The sequence below is a fragment of the Canis lupus genome, chromosome 32 (genome assembly GCF_003254725.2).
Source record: "Canis lupus dingo isolate Sandy chromosome 32, ASM325472v2, whole genome shotgun sequence".
Taxonomy (NCBI): Eukaryota; Metazoa; Chordata; class Mammalia; order Carnivora; family Canidae; genus Canis; species Canis lupus.
This window is the reverse complement of record NC_064274.1, coordinates 969863-997056: the sequence shown is the minus strand read 5'-3', so window position 1 is coordinate 997056 and position 27194 is coordinate 969863. Positions and strand designations below refer to the sequence as shown.

At 37.9% G+C, this 27194-nt stretch overlaps 1 protein-coding gene across 21 annotated transcripts in view; it reads left to right on the top strand.

Moving 5' to 3' along the window:
* The window catches only part of CCDC158 (coiled-coil domain containing 158), a 127621-nt gene that overhangs the window by 98564 nt on the left and 1863 nt on the right, over positions 1-27194 (top strand). For 13 of the 21 annotated variants that reach the window (XM_025427333.3, XM_049105069.1, XM_049105070.1 and 10 more), the window contains 5 exons: positions 14387-14547; positions 17309-17368; positions 21241-21308; positions 24294-24452; positions 26394-26493. In XM_025427333.3, the coding sequence (XP_025283118.1) occupies positions 14387-14547; positions 17309-17368; positions 21241-21308; positions 24294-24452; positions 26394-26493 (548 nt within the window). Of the gene's footprint in view, positions 1-14386; positions 14548-17308; positions 17369-18393; positions 20582-21240; positions 21309-24293; positions 24453-26385; positions 26494-27194 lie in introns of those variants that run through there. The other 8 variants (XM_025427362.3, XM_025427375.3, XR_007407832.1 and 5 more) reach the window with 8 other exon arrangements.

Genomic DNA, 27194 nt, shown 5'->3' with positions numbered 1-27194 from the left:
CACTTCCAAGCTTTTCTCTACACAGTCAAGCACTTATTCATTGTTTTTTAAAGGTTTGTCTTATTTATTTATCTATTTATTTATTTAATTTATGAGAGAGAACACAAGCAGGCAGAGCTGTAGGCAGAGGGGAAAGGAGAGGAAGAAGCAGGCTCCTGCTGAGCAGAGAGCCTGATGTGCGGCTCAATCCCAAGACCCTGGGATCATGCCCTGAGCTGAAGACAGGTTGAGACACCCAGGAGCCCCAGCACTTGTTTATTTTATGTGTCTGGCAGGATGGGGTTTGGTTGTGGTCAATCTGTGCCTTTTGCAACACCCCTGGCACACTAGAGGAGGTGGGAATGAGGATAAATTAGTCTATGAAAGGCTACCCCACCCATGCTGCACCCTTCCAGAGTGAAAAAAGACTAAAGAGATGTGACCACTACATGCAACACATGATCCTAGATTAGCTCCTATAAAGGAATACTAATCTTTATCTTTTTAATGTCCTTAGGATTTGCAATTATATCCCTTCTTTAATTTTGATATTAGTAATTTGTATATTATCTATTTTTTTCTAAGTTGGCCTGGCTAGAGGCTTATTGATTTTATTGATCTTTTCAAAGAATCAGTTTTTGGGTTGTTGATTTTTTTTAAATATTTATTTATTTATTATTTATGATAGACATAGAGAGAGAGAGGCAGAGACACAGGAGGAGGGAGAAGCAGGCTCCATGCCAGGAGCCTGACGTGGGACTCGATCCCGGGACTCCAGGATCACACCCTGGGCCAAAGGCAGGTGCTAAACCGCTGAGCCACCCAGGGATCCCCTGGGTTGTTGATTTTTTCTGTTGATTTCCTATTTTTAATTCCATTGATTTCTGCTCTAATTGTTATTATTTATTTTATTTGCTTACTTTGAATTTAATTTGTTCTTTGCAAGAAGAGACTTTGCAAGATGTTTAGATTATTAGTTTTAGATCTTTTTTTCTAATTATGCATTCAATGCTATAAATTTACTTCTAAGCACTACTTTTGCTAAATGCCACAAATTTTTATAAGTTGTATTTTCATTTTCATTGTGTCAAAAATATTGTTAAATTTCTCTTGAAATTTCTTCTTTGGTCTCTGTGTTATTTAGGAGTATGCTATTTTATCTCCAATTATTTGGGAATTTTCCAACTATCTTTTTATTATTGGTTTCAGTTTCAATTCTGTTGTATTACTGGAGTAGACAATGTACTTTTTTTTTTTTTTTTAAAGATTTTATTTATACATTCTTAGAGACAGAGAGAGAGAGAGGCAGAGACACAGGCAGAGGGAGAAGCAGGCTCCATGCAGGGAGCCTGACATGGGACTCGATCCCCGGTCTCCAGGATCACACCCCGGGCTGCAGACTGTACTAAACCTCTGCGTCACCAGGGCTGCCCGAATGTATGTTTTTTATTCTTTAAAAATTGTTAATATCTACTTTTGGCCCAAAATGTGGTTTTTCTTAAGGAATGTTCCATGTAAACTTAAGAATATGTATTCTGTTTTTAGATGAAGGAGTCTGCATATGTCAATTACTCCAATTGATTGATGGGGCTTTTAAGTTCAGCTATGTCCTTACTGATTTTCTACTTGCTGAATTTGTCCATTGTTGATAGTTATTGAAGTGTCTTCAGCTGTAATAGTGGATTCATCATTTCTCCTTGCAGTTTTATCAATTTTTGTCTCATATTTTGATGCCCTGCTGCTAAGTGCATACACGATAAGAATTGCTTATCTTCTTGGAGAATTGATATCTTTATCATTATGTAATTCCCCTCTTTTCCTTGTTCTGAAGTTTGCTCTGTCTGAAATTAATGTAGCTACTCCAATTTTCTTTTGATTAGTATTAGCATGATATTTCTTTCTCCATCTCCTTACTTTTAATCTATATGTGTCTTTATATTTAAAGTAGGTTTCTTATAGACAGCATATGGTCAGTCTTGGGTTTTGATGCATGTTGGCAATCTCTGTCTTTTATTTTTTTTATTTTTTATTTTTTTAAATTTTTATTTATTTATGATAGTCACAGAGAGAGAGAGAGAGGCAGAGACACAGGCAGAGGGAGAAGCAGGCTCCATATACCGGGAGCCCGACGTGGGATTCGATCCCGGGTCTCCAGGATCGCGCCCTGGGCCAAAGGCAGGCGCCAAATCGCTGCGCCACCCAGGGATCCCCAATCTCTGTCTTTTAAGTGGTATACTTGGGCCATCAATATTTAAATTCATTATTCATATAGCTAGATTAATATTACCATGTTTGTACCATGTTTGTTCTTCTCATTGCATTTGTTTTTGTTTTTTTTGCTCTTTTTTCTGCCTTTTGTGATTTTAATTAAGCATTTAAAAAATAGTGTCAATTTCTCTCCCTTTTTAATTTTTTTTAAAAATTTATTTATGATAGTCACACACAGAGAGAGAGAGAGAGAGAGAGAGGCAGAGACACAGGCAGAGGGAGAAGCAGGCTCCATGCACCGGGAGCCCGATCTGGGATTCAATCCCGGGTCTCCAGGATTGTGCCCTGGGCCAAAGGCAGGCGCTTTTTATTTTTATTTTTTTTAAATTTATTTATGATAGTCACAGAGAGAGAGAGAGAGAGAGAGAGGCAGAGACACAGGCAGAGGGAGAAGCAGGCTCCATACACCGGGAGCCCGACGTGGGATTTAGTCCCAGGTCTCCAGGATTGCGCCCTGGGCCAAAGGCAGGCGCTAAACTGCTGCACTACCCAGGGATCCCTTCTCTCCCTTTTTAGCATACAAATTATTTCCTTTTTTTTTTTTTTTTTTTTTTTTTTTTTTTAGTGGTTGCCCTAGAGTTTGCAACATACATTTACAACTAATCCAAGTCCACTTTGAAATGACACTATACCATATCATGGATAGTAGCACAAGAACCTTATAATAACAAAATAGTCCTAATTCCTCCTTCTTGTCCTTTGTATCATTGTGATCACTCATTTCACTTATATCTAAGCATATGTATATACACATATATATTGTATATATTGTTGTTATATCATGTATATATAACTGAATGCATTATTCCTATTATTTGAACAACAGCTGTTACAGTAATTAAAAGAAAGTTTTTTTTTATCTTATCTTCCCTTATTCCTTCTCTAAATTCTTCCTTTCTTTATGTAAATCTGAGTTTCTGACTATATCATTTTCCTCCCCTCTGAAGAACTTTTAACATTTCTTGCAAGGCAGGTCTACTGACAACAAATTCCTTCAATTTTTGTCTGAGAAAGTCTTTATTTCTCCCTTACTTCTGAAGGATAATTTTGTAGGATATAGTTCTAGATTGGTGGGAGGTTTTCTCTTAATATTTTCTCTTAATATTTAATATTCTTGCTTGTATGGTTTATAAGAAGTCTGCTGTAATTCTCATCCTTGTTACTCTGTGTTTTTTCCTCTGGCTTCTTTAAAAACTTTTTGTCTTTGATTTTCTGTATTTTGAATATGATATGCCTATGGGCAGGTTTTTTTGATGTCTGTATTGTTTGATGTTTCATGAGGTTCCTGGATCTGTGGCTTGGTGTCTGTCATTAATCTTGGAAAATTCTCAGCCATTATTACTTCAAATGTTTCTTCTATTTCTTTCTTTTCCTTCTGGTACCCCCTTTATGTATGTTACACCTCTTACAGTGGTCCTAAGTTCTTAGACATTCTAGTCCATCTTCTTCATTTTTTTTTTTTGTCTTTGCATTTCAGTTTTAGAAATTTCCATTCACATTTCTTCAAGTGGGGGCACCTGGGTGGCTTAAACAGTTGAGCATCCAACTCTTGATTTCTTGATTTCAGCTATGGTCAGGATCTCAGGGATGTGGGATTGAGCACCATGTCAGGCTGTGCGCTCAGTGCAGAGTCTGTTTCAGATTCTTTCTCTCTGTCTCTCTCCCCCTCCACCCATCCCTGCTCGCATGCTCACTTGTACCCTCTTTCTCCCCCTCTCTCTCACTCACTTGCTCTCTCTCTAAAATGAACAAATAAAAATCTTTTAAAAAACCCAAACAAACATTCCTTCAAGCTCACTGATTATTTTCTTGTTCATGTTGTCTGTTGATAAGCCTATCAAAGACCTTTTGGGACACCTGGGTGGCTCAGCAGTTAAGCGTCTGCCTTTGGCCCAGGGCGTGGTCCTGGGTCCTGTGATAAAGTCCCACATCGGGCTCCCCTGGTTTTTCTAAGTTATTTTGTACATTTTTCAGCAGCGAAACCAAACTGGGTCTTCAGCTTTATCCGCATTTCTTATAAGGGAAGAGCCTTTATACAACTGGACACATTTTGGTTTTTCCTCATTGAGAATTTTAACCCTTTTGCATTCTTTCTACAATAATTTGTAAACATATTTATTTTTCCTTTTTTTTTTTTTTTTTTACTTTTCAGGCCAAATATTTTATACTGCACTTATTTGTCAAAATAAAGATTCTCACATAATGCTGGTTATCTCTGGAAAAAAAAAAAAAAAACCCCACAGGTTTCTTCCTCTGTGTCTCTCATGAATAAATAAAAATAAATATAAATATTTATTTATTTATTTATTAAATATTTATTTATTTAATAAAAATCTTAAAAAAAAAGAAACAGGGGATCCCTGGGTGGCTGGGGATCCCTGGGTGGCTCAGTGGTTTAGCGCCTGCCTTTGGCCCAGGGCGTGGTCCTGGAGTCCCCGGATTGAGTCCCGCGTCGGGCTCCGGGCATGGAGCCTGCTTCTCCATCCTCCTGTGTCTCTGCTTCTCTCTCTGTCTCTCTATGTCTATCATAAATAAATACATAAATAAATCTTAAAAAAAAAAAAAAAACCTCCTTTGTTTCCTTACAGTATTTTTCTAGGATTTCCTTTTGATTTCATCTTAGAATTTCTGTTTTTCTGCTTACATTATCTATCTGTTTTTGCATGTTGTCTACCTTTTCCATTGGAGCCTTTAGCATATTAATCATAAGGAAATTCCTAGTCTCATAATTCCAAAATCTCTGCCATATCTGAGTCTGATTCTGATGCTGGCTCTGTCTCTTCAGCTGCATTTTTTTGTCTTTTTAGTATGAATTTAAGTTTTTTGAAAGCTAGACATGATGTACTGAATAAAAAGAACTGAGATAAGTAGGCCTTTAGTGTGAGGGTTTTGTGTTTATTTGACTAGGAGTTAGACCGTGCATGCTGCTTGCTGTAACTATAGATGTCAGAGGTTAAAATGTCCTCAAATGTCCTTGTTTTCTCTCCCCTTTTGTCTTTGGGTTTCCCTAGAGACTTCTTAGGGTCTTTGACATGCATTTATTTCTGTTGTAATCTCATTATTATATAGAAGCCTACTGAAGTCATGGGTCAAGGTAAGGTGTGGGGAGAAGGGAAGCGTTCCCTGTAGTCCTGTGATTAGGTCTCAGTCTTTTAGTGAGCCTGTGCCACTGGGCTCAGGCCCTCCCAAGTGCTCAGTTTTGTTACCCGCCACTCCCCTCACCCACTGCCACCTTTAGGTGAGAGAGGAAGGGGCTGAGTTAGGTATTTCCCTTCCCAGTTGGTAAGATTCTGGTATACAACCCAAGGTGTAGAGGGGCTCTGATTTAATAGTGTCTCTTAAAGGCTGGATTTGTTAAGAAGAACAGAATGCTCTGAACATCATTTCCAAATATGTACTTTTCCCCTATTCCTGCTAGAAACACAAGATTTTTCTGCAGTCTTCACCCTGAGAACCCACTGGGGCTCCTAAAGGTAAAACTCACAGAAGTATGCAGCCCCAACCTGGAGTTTTTAATTCATAAGTTTGTCCATGTGAGCCTCTAGCAATTAGAATTTTTCTTCCTATTACTGGCTTAAATGAAGGGTTTCCATTCCTGGACTTCTCTTCCTATAAGCTGTGATTCTGTATATTTGCCTCTGCTGTTGACCTCACTTCTCAGGTGGACCTAAGTAGAGTTGTTGATTGTTAAGCTTGTTCAGCTCTTTTCGTGTTGTGAGGACAGAGGTGACAACTAACAAGCTCCTCACATACTGCATTGACTGTTAATGACCTCTCTAGAAGATAGTTATCAGAAGTCCTAAAAATGCCCTTGGATTCAGTAAGATCATTTCTTGAAATTGGTCTTGAGAAAATAATCAGAGATAGCTACAAAGGTAAATACATGAAAATATTCACTGAACATTATTTATAATAGCAAAAAATGGAAAAAATACAAGTGTCTGACAATAGGGCTTTGGTATAAAAATTATGAAACATCAGTGTAGCCATTTACAGTTATTTTTTAACTAATGTTTATTTTTTATTTTTTTTTTTAAATTTATTTATTTATTCATTCAGAGAGAGCGAGAGAGAGGCAGAGACACAGGCAGGGGGAGAAGCAGGCTCCATGCAGGAAGCCCAATGTGGGACTCGATCCCGGGTCTCCAGGATCACGCCAAACCGCTGCGCCACCGGGGCTGCCCCCTTAACTAATGTTTAGAGGGAAATGTTCATGGTTAGTCAAATGACTAAAAATCCAAGGAAAAGTAGTATATATATACAGATAGCCTGTCTCTCCGTTTTGTCTGAGGCCCCAAAGCCAAGAATAATACAGACATCCTAAAGCAAGGTACTAGACCACCTATGCAGCACCAGCTAAAAGATTGTGAAACCAGTTTTGCTACTTTTAGCTAGTCAATTCAAGGTTTAACAGGGGAGGCTAAAAGTTGAAGAGGCCCACAGAGAAGTGTTTAGAAGAAACTTGCCAGTATGCTCCAGTCCCTTCACACTCCCGCACCTTAAGTGGAGATGGAGGAACTTCAGGGAAATACTCTAGCAGAGCTGGACAAGTGTCCCCTGGGGTTTGATTTATGAGTCCTTTCAAGAAAATTTCATAGTCAAGTGCCTCTCTGTAACGGGCAAAGTGGAAAAGAGGACTGCCTTGGTGGCATATGGTACTACCCTAGTGGAGGGCAAAGGTAAAACATGTGCTTCCATGGCCCAGTTACAGGCCTTAGGAAAAAAAAACATTTTATTTTTTTATTTTTTATTTTTTTTAATTTTTATTTATTTATGATAGTCACACACAGAGAGAGAGGCAGAGACACAGGCAGAGGGAGAAGCAGGCTCCATGCACCGGGAGCCTGACGTGGGATTCGATCCTGGGTCTTCAGGATCGTGCCCTGGGCCAAAGGCAGGCGCCAAACCGCTGCGCCACCCAGGGATCCCGAAAAAAAAACATTTTAAAAGGGATGCCAGCATGATCTTCATCAAGGTATAAATGCTGGGAGACCAGGGCTGGGCAGGGCTCATACACCAGTTCACTTGCTAGTGAAATCCCCAGAGTTCACCCCAGGGACCACTCAAGCAGGGCCTCACCTTCTTCCTCTGCTTTCCTCCCTTTCTTGTCTCCAACCATGAAGTGGCCCAAAGCAGCATCTAACAAGTGAGGAAGGAGTAGGGCAGAAAAGGAAGAAGACTTAATACTCCTGTTCATTGAAGCCTTCCAAGCGTGAAACAGTCCTCTCCATTCATTCTGTAATTTTATATGTTGCAAAAAGACAAGAGGGAAATACCTCAAAGTGTTAAAATGTTAACAGTGTTTATCTTATGGCACATAGAATTTTTTCATCATGTATTTTTTTAATTTTTTTTTAATTTTTTTAATTTTTAAGTGAAAACTTAATGCCTATATCATCAGAACAAAACATGTATAATTCAGAAAATAGTGTTTTTTTTAAAGTGACCCTTCAAGAATTAATTTGTCTATAAAATATTATCAGGCAATTAATCCCTCAATAAATATGTTCTTGAATGGTATAATTTCATTTGAGGCCTTGCCCTTTCTAGGAATTCTTTGTTAATTTGTTAAGTTGGAAATTTAAAATTTTATTATTTTCATCAAAATGGATCCTGTCTTGATTAAAAAATAAATAGTGATTTAATACTGACAATAGGTCATTTGCCTTATATACATTATTTCTAATCCTCACAATAATTTAGCAGGATAGATTGTATTGTCCCCATTTTTAAAATGAAGAAAAGGCACTTTAGAGAAGTAGTGTTGCCCAGGGTCCCACAGCTCGTACACAGCAGAGCCAGGATTAGTACTCAAGTCTGTTTGTGCTGTGCTGTCTGAAAATTCCCAGAAAACTTATATGTTCTTTCTCTGTCCTCTTTCTGTGTTTGTATTAAAGAAGACTTTTGGTTCACACATTGAACTTTTACAAAATTGGTACATGGGATTGGATTAGTCACAGTCCTTGGAGTTGACACTCTCATTGTTGATCCTTATATGGCTTTATTTATTTGATTGTTTAAAATAACAACACAACTGAACACATTGCCCAGCCCAACAACCCGAACTCTACCAGTGACTTACCACTGTGTTCCTCTCCATTCCACCCCCAAGAAGTAGCCACTCTCCTGTAATTTTGATACAGTAGTAATGTATAAACAAATCTTCAGCATAAAAGTAGTTAAATATGTACCTGTAGAGATTTTTAATATAAATGGAGTACTACTATACACATTGGTTTACAACTTGCTTTTTTTAAAAATACTTAACATTTCTCAGAGGTCTTTCTGCACAAGACCTAAGGAACCAAATTCTCTAAATTTATTGATAAATTAGGACAGTGTCTGGGTATATTACATTGTCTGCTTTGGTTCCACAACCTCTAGGGGATCTTTGCCACAGCCTTCAGATTCCTTGATTTGGGCTAAATATGTGTGATACCTGGAGATAGTTCTTATACCTCTGTGGGTAGCTAAATCTTATACATATTTCAGGACATATGTATGCACACTGCCACCCCATACACACAAAGAGCTCAATGAATATCATTTGTTGAATGGTTAACATTTGTTATTATTGTGTCAAGTTTACCTTTCCTTTAGTTAAAAATAACAATGTTGTTTGCATAGAAAAGTAATTATTCTTTTTAAATAATAGACCTAATACTTTATTTGAACACATACTTATAACAAAGAAATATTTCCTTTAAGTGGTAGGTATAAAATTTACTGAGATGTAACTTTCAGTAACTTTCAGACTCGCATTTTTGCCCCAATTTACTAGCTGCTTATTTTGCTTTGTGTAAGTATTTAATTTTTCGAGATTTAGTTTGAGCCTCTAGAATCTCATTTTATCCTGCTCCTAATATTTACTCCCATGGCTCACTTAAACTTACCGTACTGGGAAAACTCAAGAGAGAAAGAATTTTCTTCTTCCAGGCTTATATTAGGATCAATTCTAGAGCTACCATATTGCCTTTTTTTTGAATGTCAGTGTTGAAGGTATTAGTGTAAAACCACGAAGGTAAATGCTTTCCTCCCAATTGGGTTCCAGAAAAAAGGTAAACTATTAAACATGTTCCCTCACCCTTATAAGAAGCTGTTCAAAAAACTGTTTGGAAACAAAAAGGAGATGAGTTTCTGACTGTGACCATGTAACTTTCCCCTGCAACTAGAAAGAATGAGGATATTTCTACTTACATCAAGAGGAGCATAGTAGCTAGAATGCACAACTAGCCCTGATAACTTCTTAGCAGTGGCTTACCCAGGTACTAACATGCTGCGCTGTAAGTTATAGCACCTCTCCGGTGATTCTAGATCAGTAAATATGGAGCATATAAAATATATTTCTATACTAAGGGAAGAGTGAGGTGCAAACCAGCCATTCTTGGATACTTCCTATGCACACACATTAAGCACTTCTCGTTTCTTGTACCATCCTTGTAAAGTGAGAGGTATTTTCTTCCTTTTTAGAGATGAGGAAATGGAGATTAAAATAAGCATTCCTCTTGTTATGAAATTATATTTTCATGCATTTGCCTCTCATATTAATCTGTATGGTCACCACAGCAGGCCAGGTATATTTGTCATTTTACTTCAGTTTCTAAGGGAGTGTCTGGCATGTAGTAGGTGTCCTGCAAGGTTTCCTAAAGTGTGAAAGGTAACTTGCCCTAGATCACATAGCAAAAGAATGATGCTCTTTTCAAAAGCCTGTGCTCTTTTCCACTGTACCCCACTGCCTCTCTGCTCCCTGTCACCTCAAGAATGGGTTAGGAAACAGCACTGGCATTTGTGTAAATAACTCTTTAGTGGTTTTAAAGACTCCCGAGGTATATTTGACTTCTAAATCGATCTTTGTTTAATGCTTCTGCGTTCGGGGTAATTGCCCTCATGTGATTTGTGAATTACTTTCAGTAATAACCAGGCTATAATTAACTCAAGGTCAGTTGCTCAACTATATTATTTAGTCTTTGCCCATATTCTGTAGTTCTGTGATCCTAAATTTGGATACCTTATAGCCTGCTAATCACATTTCCTAATGAATTTATCCAGTGAGAGTCAGGCAGTGTACCAAAGTGGAAAGATCATGGACTTGGAAGTCAGATGACAGTCTTTATCCCAGTCTCACCATTTGTCCTTTGTGTAATTTTACCAAACTATTTAACCTCTCTGTGCCTCAGTTTTCTTATTTCTAAAACGGAAGTAATTATTTCTATCTTATAGGGTGGTTTGAAGATTAAAGTTCAAATGAGATAATATGTAGAATGCCTGATGCATAACAAGCACTAGATAAATGGTGCTTTTATTTATTTATGTAGACACTTTGGAATGATGAGCCAAGTCTATGAAGAGAAAGTTTGGTTAGAATAAATGTAGTCTAGAACTTGGTACTAAATACACAAAAATACAAAGTTGCAGTATGGGAGATGTGGCTTATTAGTAACATGTGGGAAGGGCCTCCCTTGAGGTCTCAGTCTGAGTCAGCAGTATTATGTAGCAGCCAAAAAAGGTTTTAAAGATAACATCCTGATCCTCCCAGAGAGGGACAGTTCTTCTCCACACAGACTCTCCCTGGATTCTCTGTTTCAGTTTTAAGGCATGAGCATTTAAGGGAATCACTGATTAAGCAGTCTGTCAAAAGAGACACAATCAGAGTGTTAAGAAATCGTGAGCCCATGACACATGAAAAGAGTAGATGGCTTGAAGAGATTTAGCCTGGGCTGTGTGTTACAAAGTGGAGATTAGGGGAATGGAGGTTGAAGTGATAAAATAAGCATCAATTTCTAAAGGATTATGTTCGACTTGTTCCCTGTGACTTAAAAGGTAAAATGATGACCAGGATATAAGTTGTATGGAAGAGATTCAATTAGCCTTTCTCTCAAGGGATTAAATGTATATAAAGGGATCCCTGGGTGGCGCAGCGGTTTAGCGCCTGCCTTTGGCCCAGGGCGCGATCCTGGAGACCCGGGATCGGATCCCACGTCGGGCTCCCAGTGCATGGAGCCTGCTTCTCCCTCTGCCTGTATCTCTGCCCCTCTCTCTCTCTCTCTCTCTCTCTATCTCTCTATCTCTCTGTGTGACTATCATAAATAAATAAAAATGAAAAAAAAATAAATGTATATAAAAATTGAGACTGCCTGCCTTGGTTTTTGGTGATCATGCAAAGGTCAGATAAGTATATTGCTAGGGTGTGCCATAAAGGAAATTCATTGTCATTTCTTTTTTTTTTTTTTTTTAATTTTATTTATTTATGATAGTCACACAGGGAGGGGGGGAGAGGGAGAGGCAGAGACACAGGCAGAGGGAGAAGCAGGCTCCATGCACCGGGAGCCCGACGTGGGATTTTATCCCAGGACTCCAGGATCGCGCCCTGGGCCAAAGGCAGGCGCCAAACCGCTGCGCCACCCAGGGATCCCTCATTGTCATTTCTGTTTGGAGATTAAACTAGAACTAGATGATCTTCAAGACTCTCCAACCTTGATATTTTTTTATTTTTATACCCATGCCAAGTGTAGAGTGTGGAGTATATAGTGATAACCAAACCAAATCCTTCCTCTGTAAAACACCTTACATTTTAATTGGAGGAATAGCATACATTTCAAAAGTTCTTAAAAGTGTTAGGATGAAGTCATAATAAGAGAATGTCATAGGGCTGATTATGATTATTTGCTAAGTGAATGTTAGAATTCAATGCTTTTCAACCTTTTTTTATTACTTCAAGTTTTAATTTAAATTCTAGTCAGTTCACATGTAATGTAATCTTGGTTTCAGGAGTAGAATTCAGTGATTCATCACTTACATGTAAAACCCAGTGCTCATCTCAAATCTTTAATCCCTCTTTAATCCCCATCACCCGTCTAGTCCATCCCCCACCCACCTCCTTCCAGCAACCATTGTTTTCTGTAGTTAAGAGTCTCTTTCGGTTTGCTTCCCTCTCTTTTTTTATGTCTTATAAAGCACTAGTCACTCTCAAACTGAGTGCCATAATCTCAGGGAGAAAAAAGAATATTTCTGTTTCCAGATTATTATGCTATCATTTATAATAAATGTCAAGGCTTAAAATTTTTGATAATTATCAAAGCTTATTAAATAAACTTGTTAATGGGCAGATGATATGAAAGTCCAGGTGCTACACTGAGATTTTAAGGTTAGAACTAAGGCAACTGAAGATCGCAGTAGGATAAAGTTTTATTTTTATAAAATTTTTTATCTTATTCCATAGCAGACATTATGTCCACCAGGGTTAAGACAGGACAAAACCAGTATTTGGTGAAATTAGATCATCTGCATAGAGATAAATGCTCTTACTCATAAGAAACTGGTTCAGCACATGTGAGATCAGGGGTATGTGGGAAATCTCTGTACCTTTCATTCAGTTTTGCTGTGAACCTAAAACTGCTCTAAAAAATAGTCTATTAAAACTGGTTCACATCTTTATTATTTTAAATTAATGGAGCCAAATTTAGTAATTAAACAGAGTCTAATTTATGAAACTCTGAACTCATGGCAATTTCCAGGAAAAGTGACCATCAATAAACTGGAAAGACCATACTTACCCACTCATTCAGTTAATCAGAATTCTTAATATCTTCAGCTCAATGTTATATGTAGTTTGTCAGTGGGGTTAGGAAGAGAAGAGGATTATAGGCTTATTTCAATAACATCAACACTTGTTTGTCATGGACCCTAGAAAAGCAAAGCCGGTGTTCATTCAGCAACCAATGTATATGGCAGGCTTAACTCTACATTGGGACAGATACTTCCAGCTAAAGTAGCTTGATGATGACTGATGACTTTCTATCCATGAGTGTCCAGCTAAGACCATCTGCTCTCCAGAGCAACTTCAGATTATCATTTGGTTTCCCTTTTTGAGGTGCCTATTGGGAACATCTGTAGTTCTTATTATATTATAAATATTTATTAGGGAATACTTATATATCTAAAACTCATTTAAAAAAAAACTCATTTAAGGGGCACCTGGGTATCTCAGTGGCTGAGTGTCTGCCTTCAGCTCAGGTCGTGATCCTGGGGTCCTGGGATCGAGTCCCACATTGGACCCCCTGCAGGGAGCCTGCTTCTCCCTCTGCTTGTGTCTCTGCCCCTCTCTCTCTATCATGAATAAATAAATAAAATATTAAAAAACAAAAAGTCTCAAAAATATCGAATGTCTCTTTCCTCATCAGTAAAATGGGGGAGTAAATTAATTCATCTCTAAAGAGTTCCTTACTTCTAAAGTTCTGTAGCTTTATTTTTTTTTAAAGATTTATTTATTTATTCATGAGAGACACAGAAAGAGAGAGAGAGAGGCAGAGACACAGGCAGAGGGAGAAGCAGGCTCCATGCAGGGAGCCCGACATGGGACTCGATCCCAGGTCTCCAGGATCACACCCTGGGCTGAAGGCAGCACTAAACCGCTGAGCCACCAGAGCTGTCCAAAAGTTCTGTAGCTTTATAAAATTAGTTCAGCCCTAAACAAAGTATTAGAATTAATTTTTTAAATTTTATGTATTCATGAGAGACACATACAATTATTTATTCATGAGAGACACACAGTTATTTTGTGTTATTTTGCCTGGACATAGTTGTAAATTTTTTGCCTGGACATAGTTGTAAATTTTTTTTTAAGATTTTATTTGTTATTTCTTTGATAGCACAAGCAGGGATAGTGGCAAGCAGGGGGAGAGGGAGAAGCAGGCTCTCCACAGAGCCAGGAGCCCAATGCAGGGACTCTATCCCAGGGCCCTGGGATCACAACCTGAGCCAAAGGCAGATGCTTAACAGACCCTCCCAGGCACCCATAGCTGTAAATACTTAATGACATAGTGTGCTATCCATACTACATGGTTAAAATCTTTTTGATGATTTAAAATAGATGTGTATAGTTTGATCCTATGTGTATATCCTCTAATTTATAAATATGGATACATAAATAAGTATACACATATTTATAAATTAGATACAGCACTGTGTTGATTATTGATTGGTTATTATTGATTATCCCTGAGTAGTAAGATTACAGGTGATTTTTTTCTTCTTTTTCCTCCATAATTTCTATTTTACCAGCTAAATTAATTTTACAATAGAAAATAGCATACAAATCTAAAAAAAAAACCAAGGTGTTTTGTGAATTGTTTTAATTCAGCACTCTATGAAACCTAACACATTGAAGGAAGATCCAACAAGGGACCTGAAACAACTTCTCCAAGAGTTGAGAAGTGTGATCAACGAGGAACCAGCTGTGCCTCTGGGCAAGCCTGAAGAAGAAGGGAGAGCACCATCCCTGGGAGTCTCATATGTGGCTGTGTAAGACTAGGTGTACTGCAGAATGGTAGAGCTGCTCTCATCAGGGGTTTGCCATTAGTTGTCTATGTGGTATTGTGTCAGAGGTTGAGGTTTAACTTCAAAGAGTATCTGATGTTACCAGGGAAGACAATATGAAAGTGGAAGAGCTAAGCCAAAGTAAAACAACTTGATATGAAGAGCAATCATTACAGTTACTCTGTTCAGAAAGAAATAAGTCAAAGCAAGGTGTTAGCCAAAGTCATGTTAGTATAGTAAGTTGTAGTTCCCGACAGATTTTACACCCATAAGCTTATTTGATCATCACAGCAACTGTTTGAACCAGGACAGGGCAGAGTTTATTTATCTCATCTAAAAAAGTGAGAAGAAAGTAAGCTTCACAAGGTTGACATGCTTGCGGCCACACAGTTCAATGGTGGAGCTAAACCAGAATCATGAGAATTACAAGTATAATCTAATAGGGTTCAGGTATAACCTAATAGGAAAATCCTTGGTTCTCTAGGGATTCATGCCAATGACTTATACCAGATTAGTAAAAGGTCACACCCAAAAATGACTGAACCAGTTCACCAGCCCTTCCCTGTAGATACCTGCAGATATCAATGAGATTCTCATATTCTTTTCAAATAATGTTTTAAAATTTTATTGTGTGTTATTATTAGATTAACAAATCATTTGAATAGAGTATACGCTATATGATACACAGTGTACAGTATACAGTAAATACACTGTATTTAATACAGAGTACTAATTGTATACTAGTTCTTAGTATTGTAACAGCTTGTTGTAATATTCATTTTCTGGATATCTGGCAAATATCTAAACGTAATACTTTCTGAAATAATACACATATATAAACAATCTCCAATTTCTTAAGGTGTCCAATTATATGTGAACCTGAAGTAGCTAAATATTAACTGGATTTATTTAATATATATTAATAGTATTATTAGTCGTAATAGTGAAAGAGCACAGCCCGGTTACGTAGCATAACATTGCATTCTCCGAATCATATGTCAGAAACATTCCACTGGCTGCTCCTCTGAGGAGTACATATATGTTCAGAGCACTTTCATTTTTGTGGGAACTCTATAATATGCCTTCTAAGCCAGGGCAGTATTACTAAGCTCATTTGACAAATGAGGAGGTTGAGGCATAGATTGAGTTGCCTTCTTCTCTGAAGCAAAGCAAAAGCCAAAAGTAACAGTTAGAGCCCCTGGCTCCCAGCACTAATCATTCCACAAAAATTGCTATGATTTCCCTGATCAAAGGGTTTCCAGCACTTTAGCCACTAATTGTGGACTTGAACTCTATTGGACTGTATTGAACATGAATATATTTGGCTCCTTCCTTTAAAGAATGTATGTTAATTTGCTGTAATTGTACAAATGACCTTGTCACCAAAGCCTCATCTCAGCCTGAAGCTTTTAAGGGTCTATGAAAGCATGTCTGAGTTGATAAAATCCAGGGGCAGCTTTCTGCAAAATTTGCTTGGAGGCCTAAAATCTATTGTTGTGCTTTAAGGAAGAATTTTTTTTTTAAATTTTATTTATTTGTTCATGAGAGATACAGAGAGAGAGAGAGGCAGAGACACAGGCAGAGGGAGAAGCAGGTTCCATGCAGGGAGCCCAACGCGGGACTCAATCCTGGGACTCCAGGATCACACCCTGGGCCGAAGGCAGATGCTAAACTACTGAGCCACCCAGGGATTCCTAAGGAAGAATTAAATACATATGAGCAATTAATTATTCTAAAAATACATGGAATCTGGAAATTGTTCTTTGTATAATTAACTGAGAGTTAACATTTATCTATACAGAGATGATAGAGTAAGATATTGCATTACTGAATCAAGCCTGAGATTAGAGATAATCTATAGGTAAGAAGAATCTGAGATTCTGAGTCTAATTAATTGTCCAAAGAATTTTTTTAGATTTCCAGGGAATTTGTGAAGTCTGGACAGTTTACATGGGGATTGATGGGCATTTGGGCTTTAAAGTTAAGGCTGTTATGTTAAATCTAAGGCAGATTCAATGTAATGTATTTTCTAGAAATCAGGAATTTTTTTTGGCTTATTTTAAATTTTGCTGCTGTTTACCCATATGAAGATATTTACATAGTATGCCATACCAAATATAGAAGAGTTTTTTCTATATTTGTACTCATTTACAATGGCTTATATAACTTTTGAGAGGAAAGTAGTCTGGAAGGAAAGTCTAAGAACCTCAGTATAGGATTCTAAGAACCCCACAGAGAACATTGTGTTTTCCTCAGTAATTGAATAGCTGAATTGTTAAATGAAATCCTAAAAAGAGCACAAAGAAATGAAATCCGTAACCTCTCAACAGAGACAGCCTCCTTTTTTTTAGCCAAGGAGGAAAACAGCTAATATTAATTTGTTACTCATGTAAGACACAGAGGACATTACTGTCGGGTCTTCATCAGCCCACACTGCCTGCTGCAGTAGGGACCTAGTTCCCTGGTCTGACATTGAAGGAGAGCTCCCTAACTTATCAGCAGCCCCCTTAGCTCCCATAGTGTGCTCTAACCCAAACAGACTACTCCTGGTTCCCAAAAGGAGCCCATTCCTTTTGTTGTTAAGCTTTTCTTCACATTGTTTCTCTACCTGGAAGAGCCAGTGGCCCAGTCTCACTCTTTGAATCAGTGTTGGTGTAAAAGCAACATTCAGAGAAACAGTGTTGTCTTATCATTAAGTAAAAATTACACCATGTAGCCTTCATCTTTGCCATCCTTTTGCCAACAGAAGCAACAACTCATTAAGGGACTCCACTGAAGGTAGCAAATCCAGTGACACTCTTAGCAGGTAAGAAATGACCTTACCAGCCCCTGACTGTACAGGACTCCACATTTCTACTATTTACTCCTTATTTCAATAGATTGTTAACTACCTGTGATGTGCCACCCTCGACGTTAGGTCCATAAAATGTAACAGTGGGCGAGACTACATGTGTTTACGGTTTATTGACTGACTGCCTTCCAAAGCCCAAATGCCCAAAAACTGACTTTTATCTTTTAGATTTTTATCCTCCTAAAAAGAAATAGAGATATCAGAGCCTTTCATATATCTTGGGAATATGAACATGAATTATGTTTAAATCCAGTTAGGCAGAGGCTTATTCATTGTGGTGTCTTCAGCACCAGCCATTTGCCTGACACAGAGTAGCCATTTAGTAAAACGTTTGTTTCGTGAGTGAATTAAGACAGTATTATAAATACTTTCTTACTGTCTCCACTGCTTGATCAATACATACAGTGAACTTGAATCTTTCTAAATGTACCTTTCTCTTAAATGAGTTGGCGTGTTCTTCTCACCTAGCCATCTTACATGACGTGGAGCCTATTAATAGTATCTGCAGCTATCTACTGCATATTTTTATTGACATTTTCTAAGTGCTTTAGACTTACTTCATTTAGTCTATCTAACTTAATCTTTGACTTACGCATTATTATGTCCATATATGTGTTAGAAATGAAGACTCAAGGTTGCTTAAGCAACTTGCCAGGGTCATATAGCTTGTAAACAGTGGAACCACGTTTGAACTCTGGTCCTGCCAGCTCCTGAGCTCAAGCGTATGAGCACCTCTGTGTGTCTAGACTGAGCTCTCTGGGAAGGAGCCCAGTCCTCAACATGAGGCACAGAGCGGCTACTCCCCTAAGATATGTGAAGCTCTGCTATAGTTTTTCCATGACCAGCATGTCATGGAAATCTGTTCCTTTCAGCAATGGTGTGTTTGTGAAGCAAGAGAATGAGGAGGAAAAGCTGGGACCTGGCCCCTTCCTATGTTCAAATGGGAAGAAGAGGTTTTCTTTCTTTCTTTTTTTCTTAAGATTTTATTTGAGAGAGAGAAAGAGAGAAAGCACAAGCAAGAAGGAGGGAAGAGCTAAGGAGGAAGGAAAGAGAATCTGAAGCAGACTCCCTGCTGAGCATGGAGCCTGATGATCTCATGACCACAAGATCATGACCTGAGCCCAAACCAAAAGTCAGGTGCTTAACTAACTGAGCTGCCCAGAAGCCGTGGGAAGAAGAGGTTTTCACATATTTTATAGAAGCTCTGAAATGTATGAAACACACTAGAAGATTAAAGATGCATTTAAATACTCTCTACAATGGCAAATTGGCCATTTAAAAAACTCACACATAAAGAAATGAGAAAGAATATCATAGTTACTGTTTTACTACAACAGTTCACTGTCATTGCATCATCTTTGCTTTTACTCAATACCTTACAGCAACGTTTCTTCACTTAGAAACCTCTGCAACCTTTTAAGTTAAATCAATATAATCCATATACCAGAACAGAATAAAAAATTAAAGAAATGAGCACCTCTGGTATGTGGCTTTGTGCTTGAATTATTCTGAGAGCTACATGTCTCAGAAGTGTTGTGGAGAATTGACTTTTCTTATTTTGTTATATTATTAAAACTTAATGAGCAACATTATGACCTAAGGAAGATTTCCAATAAAGGCTTCGAAACATCTAGCTCCCCTTTACACATCTCCATATGGATGTTTCAGGAGCTGAAACATAAAGACTGGAAGATCATAATGACCAAAATGAAACAAAGGCAATCATTTCACAAAACCATTCCCCCCATCTTGTCTTCTGTTTCTGTCAATGGAGTCCTGCTTTCCAGGGCACCTCTAACATTATCTTTGATTCTTCTTCCTCCTTTGTCTTGTTTCTCTAGCCACTAAATCTCATTAATTTCAACTCTAAAACAGTTCTCAAAATCATTTTCTTCTTTGTACATCCTCTCCAGCTGCTTGTTTTAATTCCCTGTGGCTGCTGTAACAAAATTAGTGGTTTAAACCACACAGATTTATCTCTCTTACATTTCCAAGGAAGCCCAAAGTCCTCAATCAGTTCCACTGGGTGAAGTTAAGATGTTGGCAGGGCCACACTCTTTCCAGAGCTCTTGGAGTTAATCCATTTCCTTACCTTTTTTTTTTTTTAATTTATTTATGATAGTCATACAGAGAGAGAGAGAGAGGCAGAGACACAGGCAGAGGGAGAAGCAGGCTCCATGCACCGGGAGCCCGATGCGGGATTCGATCCCGGGTCTCCAGGATCGCGCCCTGGGCCAAAGGCAGGCGCCAAACTGCTGCGCCACCCAGGGATCCCCATTTCCTTACTTTTTTCAGCTTGTAGAGTTTCATTCCTTGCACTCTAGGTCATGACTTCTCCCTTCATCTTCAGATAGCAGCATAGCACAGCATCTCAAATCTGTCTGCTGAGTTGCCACATTGTCTTCACTGTCCCGAATGAAATCCCCCACTGCCTACCTCTTATAGACCCTTGGGTTAACCTCCCAGATAACCCAGGATAGTCTCCCCACCTCAGGATCCTTAATTTCATCACATCTGCAGAGAGACTCTGTTGCCATGTAAGGTAGCACTTGTATGTTTTTGAAATTTAGAAGCAGATCTACATGGTGGCCATTACTGAGCCCACCACACTGCATTAGGCCTTGTTCCCTTTCTTAGGCTATGGTGGTGGCCTTGATGGTGTTTAGTGTGGCTGTTTTAGAATTTCCAGTCTGTTGCATGTTCTCGTCACTTCTATATATCAATTTCAAATTGATCTGCCTAAAGCACACCTCAGACTATTCAAAGGCACCCTACTGCCTACTGCAGCAGAAACAAACTGCTCTGATAATTAAGGCTATCCATAATATAGCCATGAAACTTCCTTTCCAGGGCTTTTCTCCTAATGTAGCTATTCTCAAACTTTTTGGTCTCAGACCCCCTTTGTAGTCACAGATATTGAAGATTCCTAAGAACTTTTGTTTGTATAAGTCATTTCTATTGCTATTCTAAGTATTGGGAAATAAATTATCATATTAAGCATTTTAAAAATGTAAAACCCTTTGATATACATTTAGAAATAACTATATTACATGTTGACATAATGGCATTTTATTATAAAAATAACTTTTTCAAACAAAAAATCGTTGAGAAGGCATTGTTTTACAGTTTAATATGTGGCTTAATAAAAGACAGCTGGGTTCTCATGTCTACATTTGCAGTTAACCTCTTGTGGTGTCAGATACTGTGATATCTCTGGGAAACTCCACTATACACTCGTGAGAGACTGAGAATTAAAAAGATGATAATAATATCTTAGTGTTATAATTAAAACAGTGTTGACATTACAAACCCCCTGCAAGAAAACTACTACCATAATATTCTTGTACCGTTACCCAAACCACAGAGAACAGTGTGGTTTATTGCAACTCGATTTAACTAAGTGATACTTTTGTAAAGTGATATTGCTGTTGCCAAAAGAGGTTCCTGTTTTTGTCTTTGTGGGGTTTTTTTTTTTTTTTTCTATTTTAAAATAAGCTACTGGGATTGTATCTCTTAGAATCTATGAGAGAAATACTTGGGTTATAAGCTATTATCACCAAAAAATGAATTGTATAACCAATATTGTATAACCATTCTGCATGTCTATTCTGCAGAATGTTCATGGGTACTGAATGCATAAAAAAAATAATGCAACTTTGGATCTCCCCCTTAGGGTATTTTAGGATTTCTGCAATTTAGGATCATAGCTGCCATCTTTTGTTTATATTTAAGATGTCACTTTTGTGTGCATTAGCTTGCTTCTGTCCATAAATCTAAGCACTGTGTTTGTGAAATGGAATGTTTGCATGACCATCCTTATGTTCCAGAGAGCCAGTCACATTACACACAGGAGACTTGGAAGATCCATCTAGTTGCTTTACATTCCCATCTACAGGTGAGTAGTCAATGAAAGTACAGAAATTGGGCCTGCCTAAAACTCTGCAGTGGCTTCTCATTTTCATGAGAGTAGAAGCGGGTATGACTGTATGTAGCCTGTAAGTCCCCATTAACTCTCCAGTCTCATTTCCTCCTCCTCCTCCTTCTCCTCCTCCTCCTCCTCCTCCTCTTCCTCTTCCTCCTCCTCCTCTTCCTCTTCCTCCTCCTCCTCCTACCCCTCCTCCCCCTTTTCCCCCTCCTCCCTTTCCTCTACTCTGTTGCATCCTCCAAGGCCTTTATGCCACTGTCCCTTGCATTGCTCAGATGCCACCTACTCACTGAGACTACTCTTACCACCTTCTGTAAAGATTGTAATTCTGCCATACTCCCAGTCACCCTTTTTCTTTTTTTAAATCACACTTAGTATCTTTCAATACATAACTTACTTATTTATGTTGTTCATAAAGATGACTGTGTCACCTCCTGCTAAACAAAAGCTGCACAAAGGCAGATGTCTTTGTTTGGTTTCCTGATATATACTAGGCACATAGCAGGTGCTCAATAAATACTTATTGAATGGATGAAAACAAAAAGAATTGAGACAGATGGTTCTCTTTATCGTTTCCAAAGACTTATAATCCTGTCTGCAAAATAAGGAGGTCAAGGAAGTAATTGAAAGATAACAGAAGCTGTTGAAAAGCAAAATGTCATAACAGACTGGAAATGGAAGAGAAAAATATAAACATTACAAGAGAAAGCCTTGAGAAAGATAGAAATACAATAGGCATGACTGAAATCACATAGACTTGAAATCACCAGACCTCTTAGAGAAAATGACACAAAAAGAAAGATGAAAAATAATTACAGAGAGTATATTAGATTTGGAAGGTATAACTTGTCATCCTAGAGAAGATAATGAAATGAATGGGAAAGAATGAAACTGAAAATGATATTCAACAGAAGTCTAGGTATAAATCTGGACAAGGATACAAGGAAAATGGAGGTGTGAGGTGAAAGAGATAAAAGAAAGATAAGTTTCCAGGTTTTCTTGTTTTTATACAAGATTGTCAATATATATCTAAAATCAAAAACATAGTAGTTTTAATTATTTATTTATTTTTTTAATTTATGTATGATAGTCACAGAGAGAAAAAGAGGCAGAGACACAGGCAGAGGGAGAAGCAGGCTCCATGCACCGGGAGCCCGATGCAGGACTCGATCCCAGGTCTCCAGGATAGTGCCCTGGGCCAAAGGCAGGCACTAAACTGCTGCGCCACCCAGGGATCCCAACATAATAGTTTTAAATAAAATGTCAATTTTTAATTTTTAAATAATCTTTAACTTATGAGAAATCTTTTATGAACTAATATTTTGAAGAAAAAGCATTTATTTGAAATTAAATTATTTGAAATTTCACTTACATGTTTTTACTGTTGTTTTCATAATTACTCAAGAGAGTACAACATATATCTTTGCCTTATTAGATTAATACACACGAATGCTTTTACCTTTTCTCCTGTGTTGTGAGTACTTCAGAGCATCTTAATTCCATTCACTATCCTTTCAAGTTACATATAATTGTTGTCACATATATATTTTAACTATAAAGGTGAATACCACCACAATGGATAATTTTCATTATTTTGTACAGTTAACATCCATTTAGTTATACCCACATACTTATAATTTACTTTCTATCTGGTATCGTTTTACTCTTGTGCCTTTAATTTTTCCTTTAACGGAAGTCTGTTGGTGATACACTCTCTCAGTTTCTGTTTTTCTGCAGTTGTCTTTATTTCATTCTCATTTTTGAAGGATATTTTTGTTGAGTATAGAATTTCCAGTTGACATTTTTCCTTCACTTTGAAAATGTTCCTTTTTTTTTTTTTTTTGGCTTCCATTGTTTCTAAGAAGTCAGCTCTAAGTTTAATGGTTGCTCATTTAAATGTAACCTATTTGTTTTTGCCCTTTTGGCAGCTTTAGGATTGTTTTTGTCTCTGGTTTGTTTTTCGAGGATGTTTTTTAGCAGTTTTTATTATATCCAGTTATGGTTTTTCTTTATTAAGAAGAGCCCATTTGGGGTTTGAAATAATGCTGCTTAAGTCTGTGCTTGTCTGGGATTCCATTATCTAGACCTTGTGGGTCTGCGTCTGTGATCTGTATTTTTTTCTCTCGGTTTTCTGCTGTGTCATTTTTTTTTTTTGAGATTTTATTTATTTATTCATAGACACAGAGAGAGAGAGGCAGAGACACAGACAGAGAGAGAAGCAGGCTCCATGCAGGGAGCCCGATGCGGGACTCGATCCCGGGTCTCCAGGATCACACCCCAGGCTGCAAGCTGCGCCAAACCGCTGCGCCACCAGGGCTGCCCTCTGCTGTGTCATTTTGTCCCCTTCTATGCTTAGTTATTTTTATCGTATGATAGATATATTTGCAAAATTATACAGATACTCTGCAGCCTAGAATAAGGCTGCCTTCCTCCAAATAGCATTTGTGCTTGCTTCTGGTAGACAACTAAGAACACCATAGCCCCAGGTCAGTTTAATCCAAACAGGAATTAAGAGAATTTGAAGCTGGACCCCAGGACCCCCAAGGGCAGGTCTTACACCTTTGCAGTTCTAACCCAAAGCCTTGGGTATTTATCAGAATGTCCCCTCAACCCCATCATTGGGAACATTCACTCATGAAAGTTTGACTTTTTAAGAGGGGCAGTATGCTATTTTTTTTTTAAGATTTTATTTATTTATTTATTTTTTATTTTTTATTTTTTTAAGATTTTATTTATTTATTTATTCATGAGAGACACACAGAGAGAGAGAGGCAGAGACACAGGTAGAGGGAGAAGCAGGCTCCATGGAGGGAGCCTGATGTGGGACTCGATCCCGGGTCTCCAGGATCAGGCCCTGAGCTGAAGGCGGCACTAAACTGATGAGCCACCTGGGCTGCCCCGTATGCTATTTTTAATTAATTCTGTCCTTTTACTTTTGTTCTTGCCAAATTTTAGCAAGTCCATCTGTGAAAAACTCAGCTTCTCGTTCATTCCATTCTTCTCCTAAGAAGTCTCCAGTTCACTCACTCCTAACTAGTTCAGTTGAAGATTCAGTAGGTTCCACATCACAATATAGATCCACAAAACCTGTTCATTCATCTGCTTCTGTTAAAGGTAAGAATGATCTGGTGTCACTGATGAGATTAATTGATTTCCTGCTCTGGTGAATTGAAAGTTCTTTTCCATAATCAGAATTAATAAACTTTTTCATGGTGATCTTATGTGCAAGCTCTAACTGATGCTGTGTAACTTGAGTCTTATTTAAATAAAATAGCTATTGTGCGTGCACACGTGCACACGCACACACACACACACACTCTCCTTAATAAATATGCAGAAATATCATATGTGAATATTTTCTCTTTCTTTCTCTAACATGAGTAAGGAACTTTTCCCCCCTATTTTACGGTAAGATTTTGGGTCTTTTTTTTTTTTTTTTTTTTTAATGCTATGAGTTTTCTTATTTACATTCTCTAAAACTATGGCTCTTTTCAGTCTCTGCTTTTTTAAGTGCAAGTATCTATCATACAAATTTGTCAAAATGTTCTCATTTTTAAAGTTTTAAGTTGATATTTGCTAAAACAGATGAGAAAAATGTTTGATTTAGATTTAAGTGCATGATGAGTAAGTGGATGATAGATATGTATGTATATGTTGAATTAAACTTGAAATGTCTTTTTACAATATATGACAGCAACACCGATAACCCCAGTGCTCTCTGGCATCGTTCCCTTTGATAAGGGATAAGCTGGGCAAACTGTTGCATCACTCTTAAGTCAGGTCTTAGTCCTGAGAAATTCTCTGCCTCACACATTTCTAGATTCACCCCAAAATAAAAATCAAACCTAATCACAGATTTTAATACATTTTCTTTTTTGTCATCTTTTTTCCTGCATTTTGTTCTCCTTCCTCTCTTAATGTTTCTCAGTTATCCTTTAGTATTTTTAAAAACTTTAGAGCAGCAAATTCTTTAACTATTAGAGCAGTGACTATTGTAGGAGTAGAACAATGTTTCTGGTCACCTCATTATTGTGATTACATGATAACATGGCATTTTTTTCTACTGTCAGATAGATATTCATCACATACATATTATCTATGTGAAAACTCTCTGAGTAACTGTTTTTCATCCTCTGAACTAAAACGATTCTTAGATGATTGCCTTTAATATTAGCATCTCTGTACTGAAAAGGCTTTTTTTTTTTTTTAACTTTTTATTTATTTATGATAGTCACAGAGAGAGAGAGAGAGAGAGGCAGAGACACAGGCAGAGGGAGAAGCAGGCTCCATGCACCGGAAGCCCGATGTGGGATTCGATCCCGGGTCTCCAGGATCGCGCCCTGGGCCAAAGGCAGGCGCCAAACCACTGCGCCACCCAGGGATCCCCTGAAAAGGCTTTTTTAATGGGAAAATGAGCCACCAAAAAATATTTTCAAGATTATACAGCAAGGCAGGGACTAGGATCAAAATTAAAACTTCAAGATTGCCAATCAGTCTTTTTAGGGATTGGCAAAACAGCATGCTTATTAGAGTTTAGCTTATATCCTTCTAGCCCCTCTTGACTTGCTACTGCTGCACTTATTCTAGGTTCACTGCAGCCATGTCAGCATCTGTACCCTTTCCCACCAAAGAACACTGTCCTCATTCAGGTGACAGCCATGACATGGGTACTTGGTCTCACACACATTCAAAATTGTTGGCAGTATCAGTATTAAATCTTGCTCTTCCAAATCCTAAGTTAATGGAGCTACTCAGGTTTGGTATGAAAAGCTGTCATTTATAATGCAGAATGTATCATTACATTTAAAGTACTCCTCTCACTCATCCCATTTAATGCAATGTAGTTAAATAATAACAAATCAGATTGGTTTGAAACAATCAAATACACTAGTATTGCAATATTTAGATAAAACACTTTTTATTTTTAAATAGTGTTTTAAAGTTTCCATTATTCTAGAGGAAAGGTTGTTTAACCTGTCATTGGAAGATTTCTAAAAAGAAATACTGAACAGACTTTTAATATCACATCTAAGCAATTTTCTAATAGCTTCACAGTCTCAGCCAATAGAAACAACAGGAAAAACATGCAGAAAGCTTCAGAACAGACTGGAAAGCTTGCAAACTCTGGTAGAAGATTTACAGATGAAGAACCAAGGTACCGTGTACATTTCAGAGAGATCTTCCTTGCTCAAAAGAATACTCACCTTCCCTTCAGGTTAAGCCTTCTATCTATAACTGGCTGAGGAGGATATTGAATATGCAATTCAGAAGCCTCAGTCAAAATATGAAGATTTTACCCATGACTAACCCCTGGATTGGTGTACAACCCTGAGGAGGTCACTTAAGCCCCGCTCTATTCTGTCATCTAATAAGGGTGATAATACTGCTGAGCAATCCTCAGGACACGTTTTGAGCAGTTTTTCACATGAGACTTCCCCACACACACTCTTTCTCATCTCCATTAGGTCTGTACACAAGCCTTTGTATGACAGGATAACATTGCAGTTGATAGCTAGAAAAAATAAATTTGTTTCACTTTACGCGGGAGTTGAATTAGCATAGACCAGAAGAGACTGTGCCACCCAATGAATCCCTAAATAAAAAGATAAACTACTTTTAAATGTACTAAAGCTGTTTGAATGAAAACTGTCGTACTCTGCAGATGGTGGGCAACTTGTGGGGCATAAGTTCTAAGTGGATGTTCCCATGGTTGTGGGAGGTTATGGATATGTTCCAAGGATTTGGAAGGGCTATCGTGTTTTGTGCTTTTCTGGTATGAATCCATGAATCCAGAAGCCTTTGTCAGAAGTAATTTTGAAAAAAAAAAAAAAAGTAATTTTGGAGTATACTTGTTAT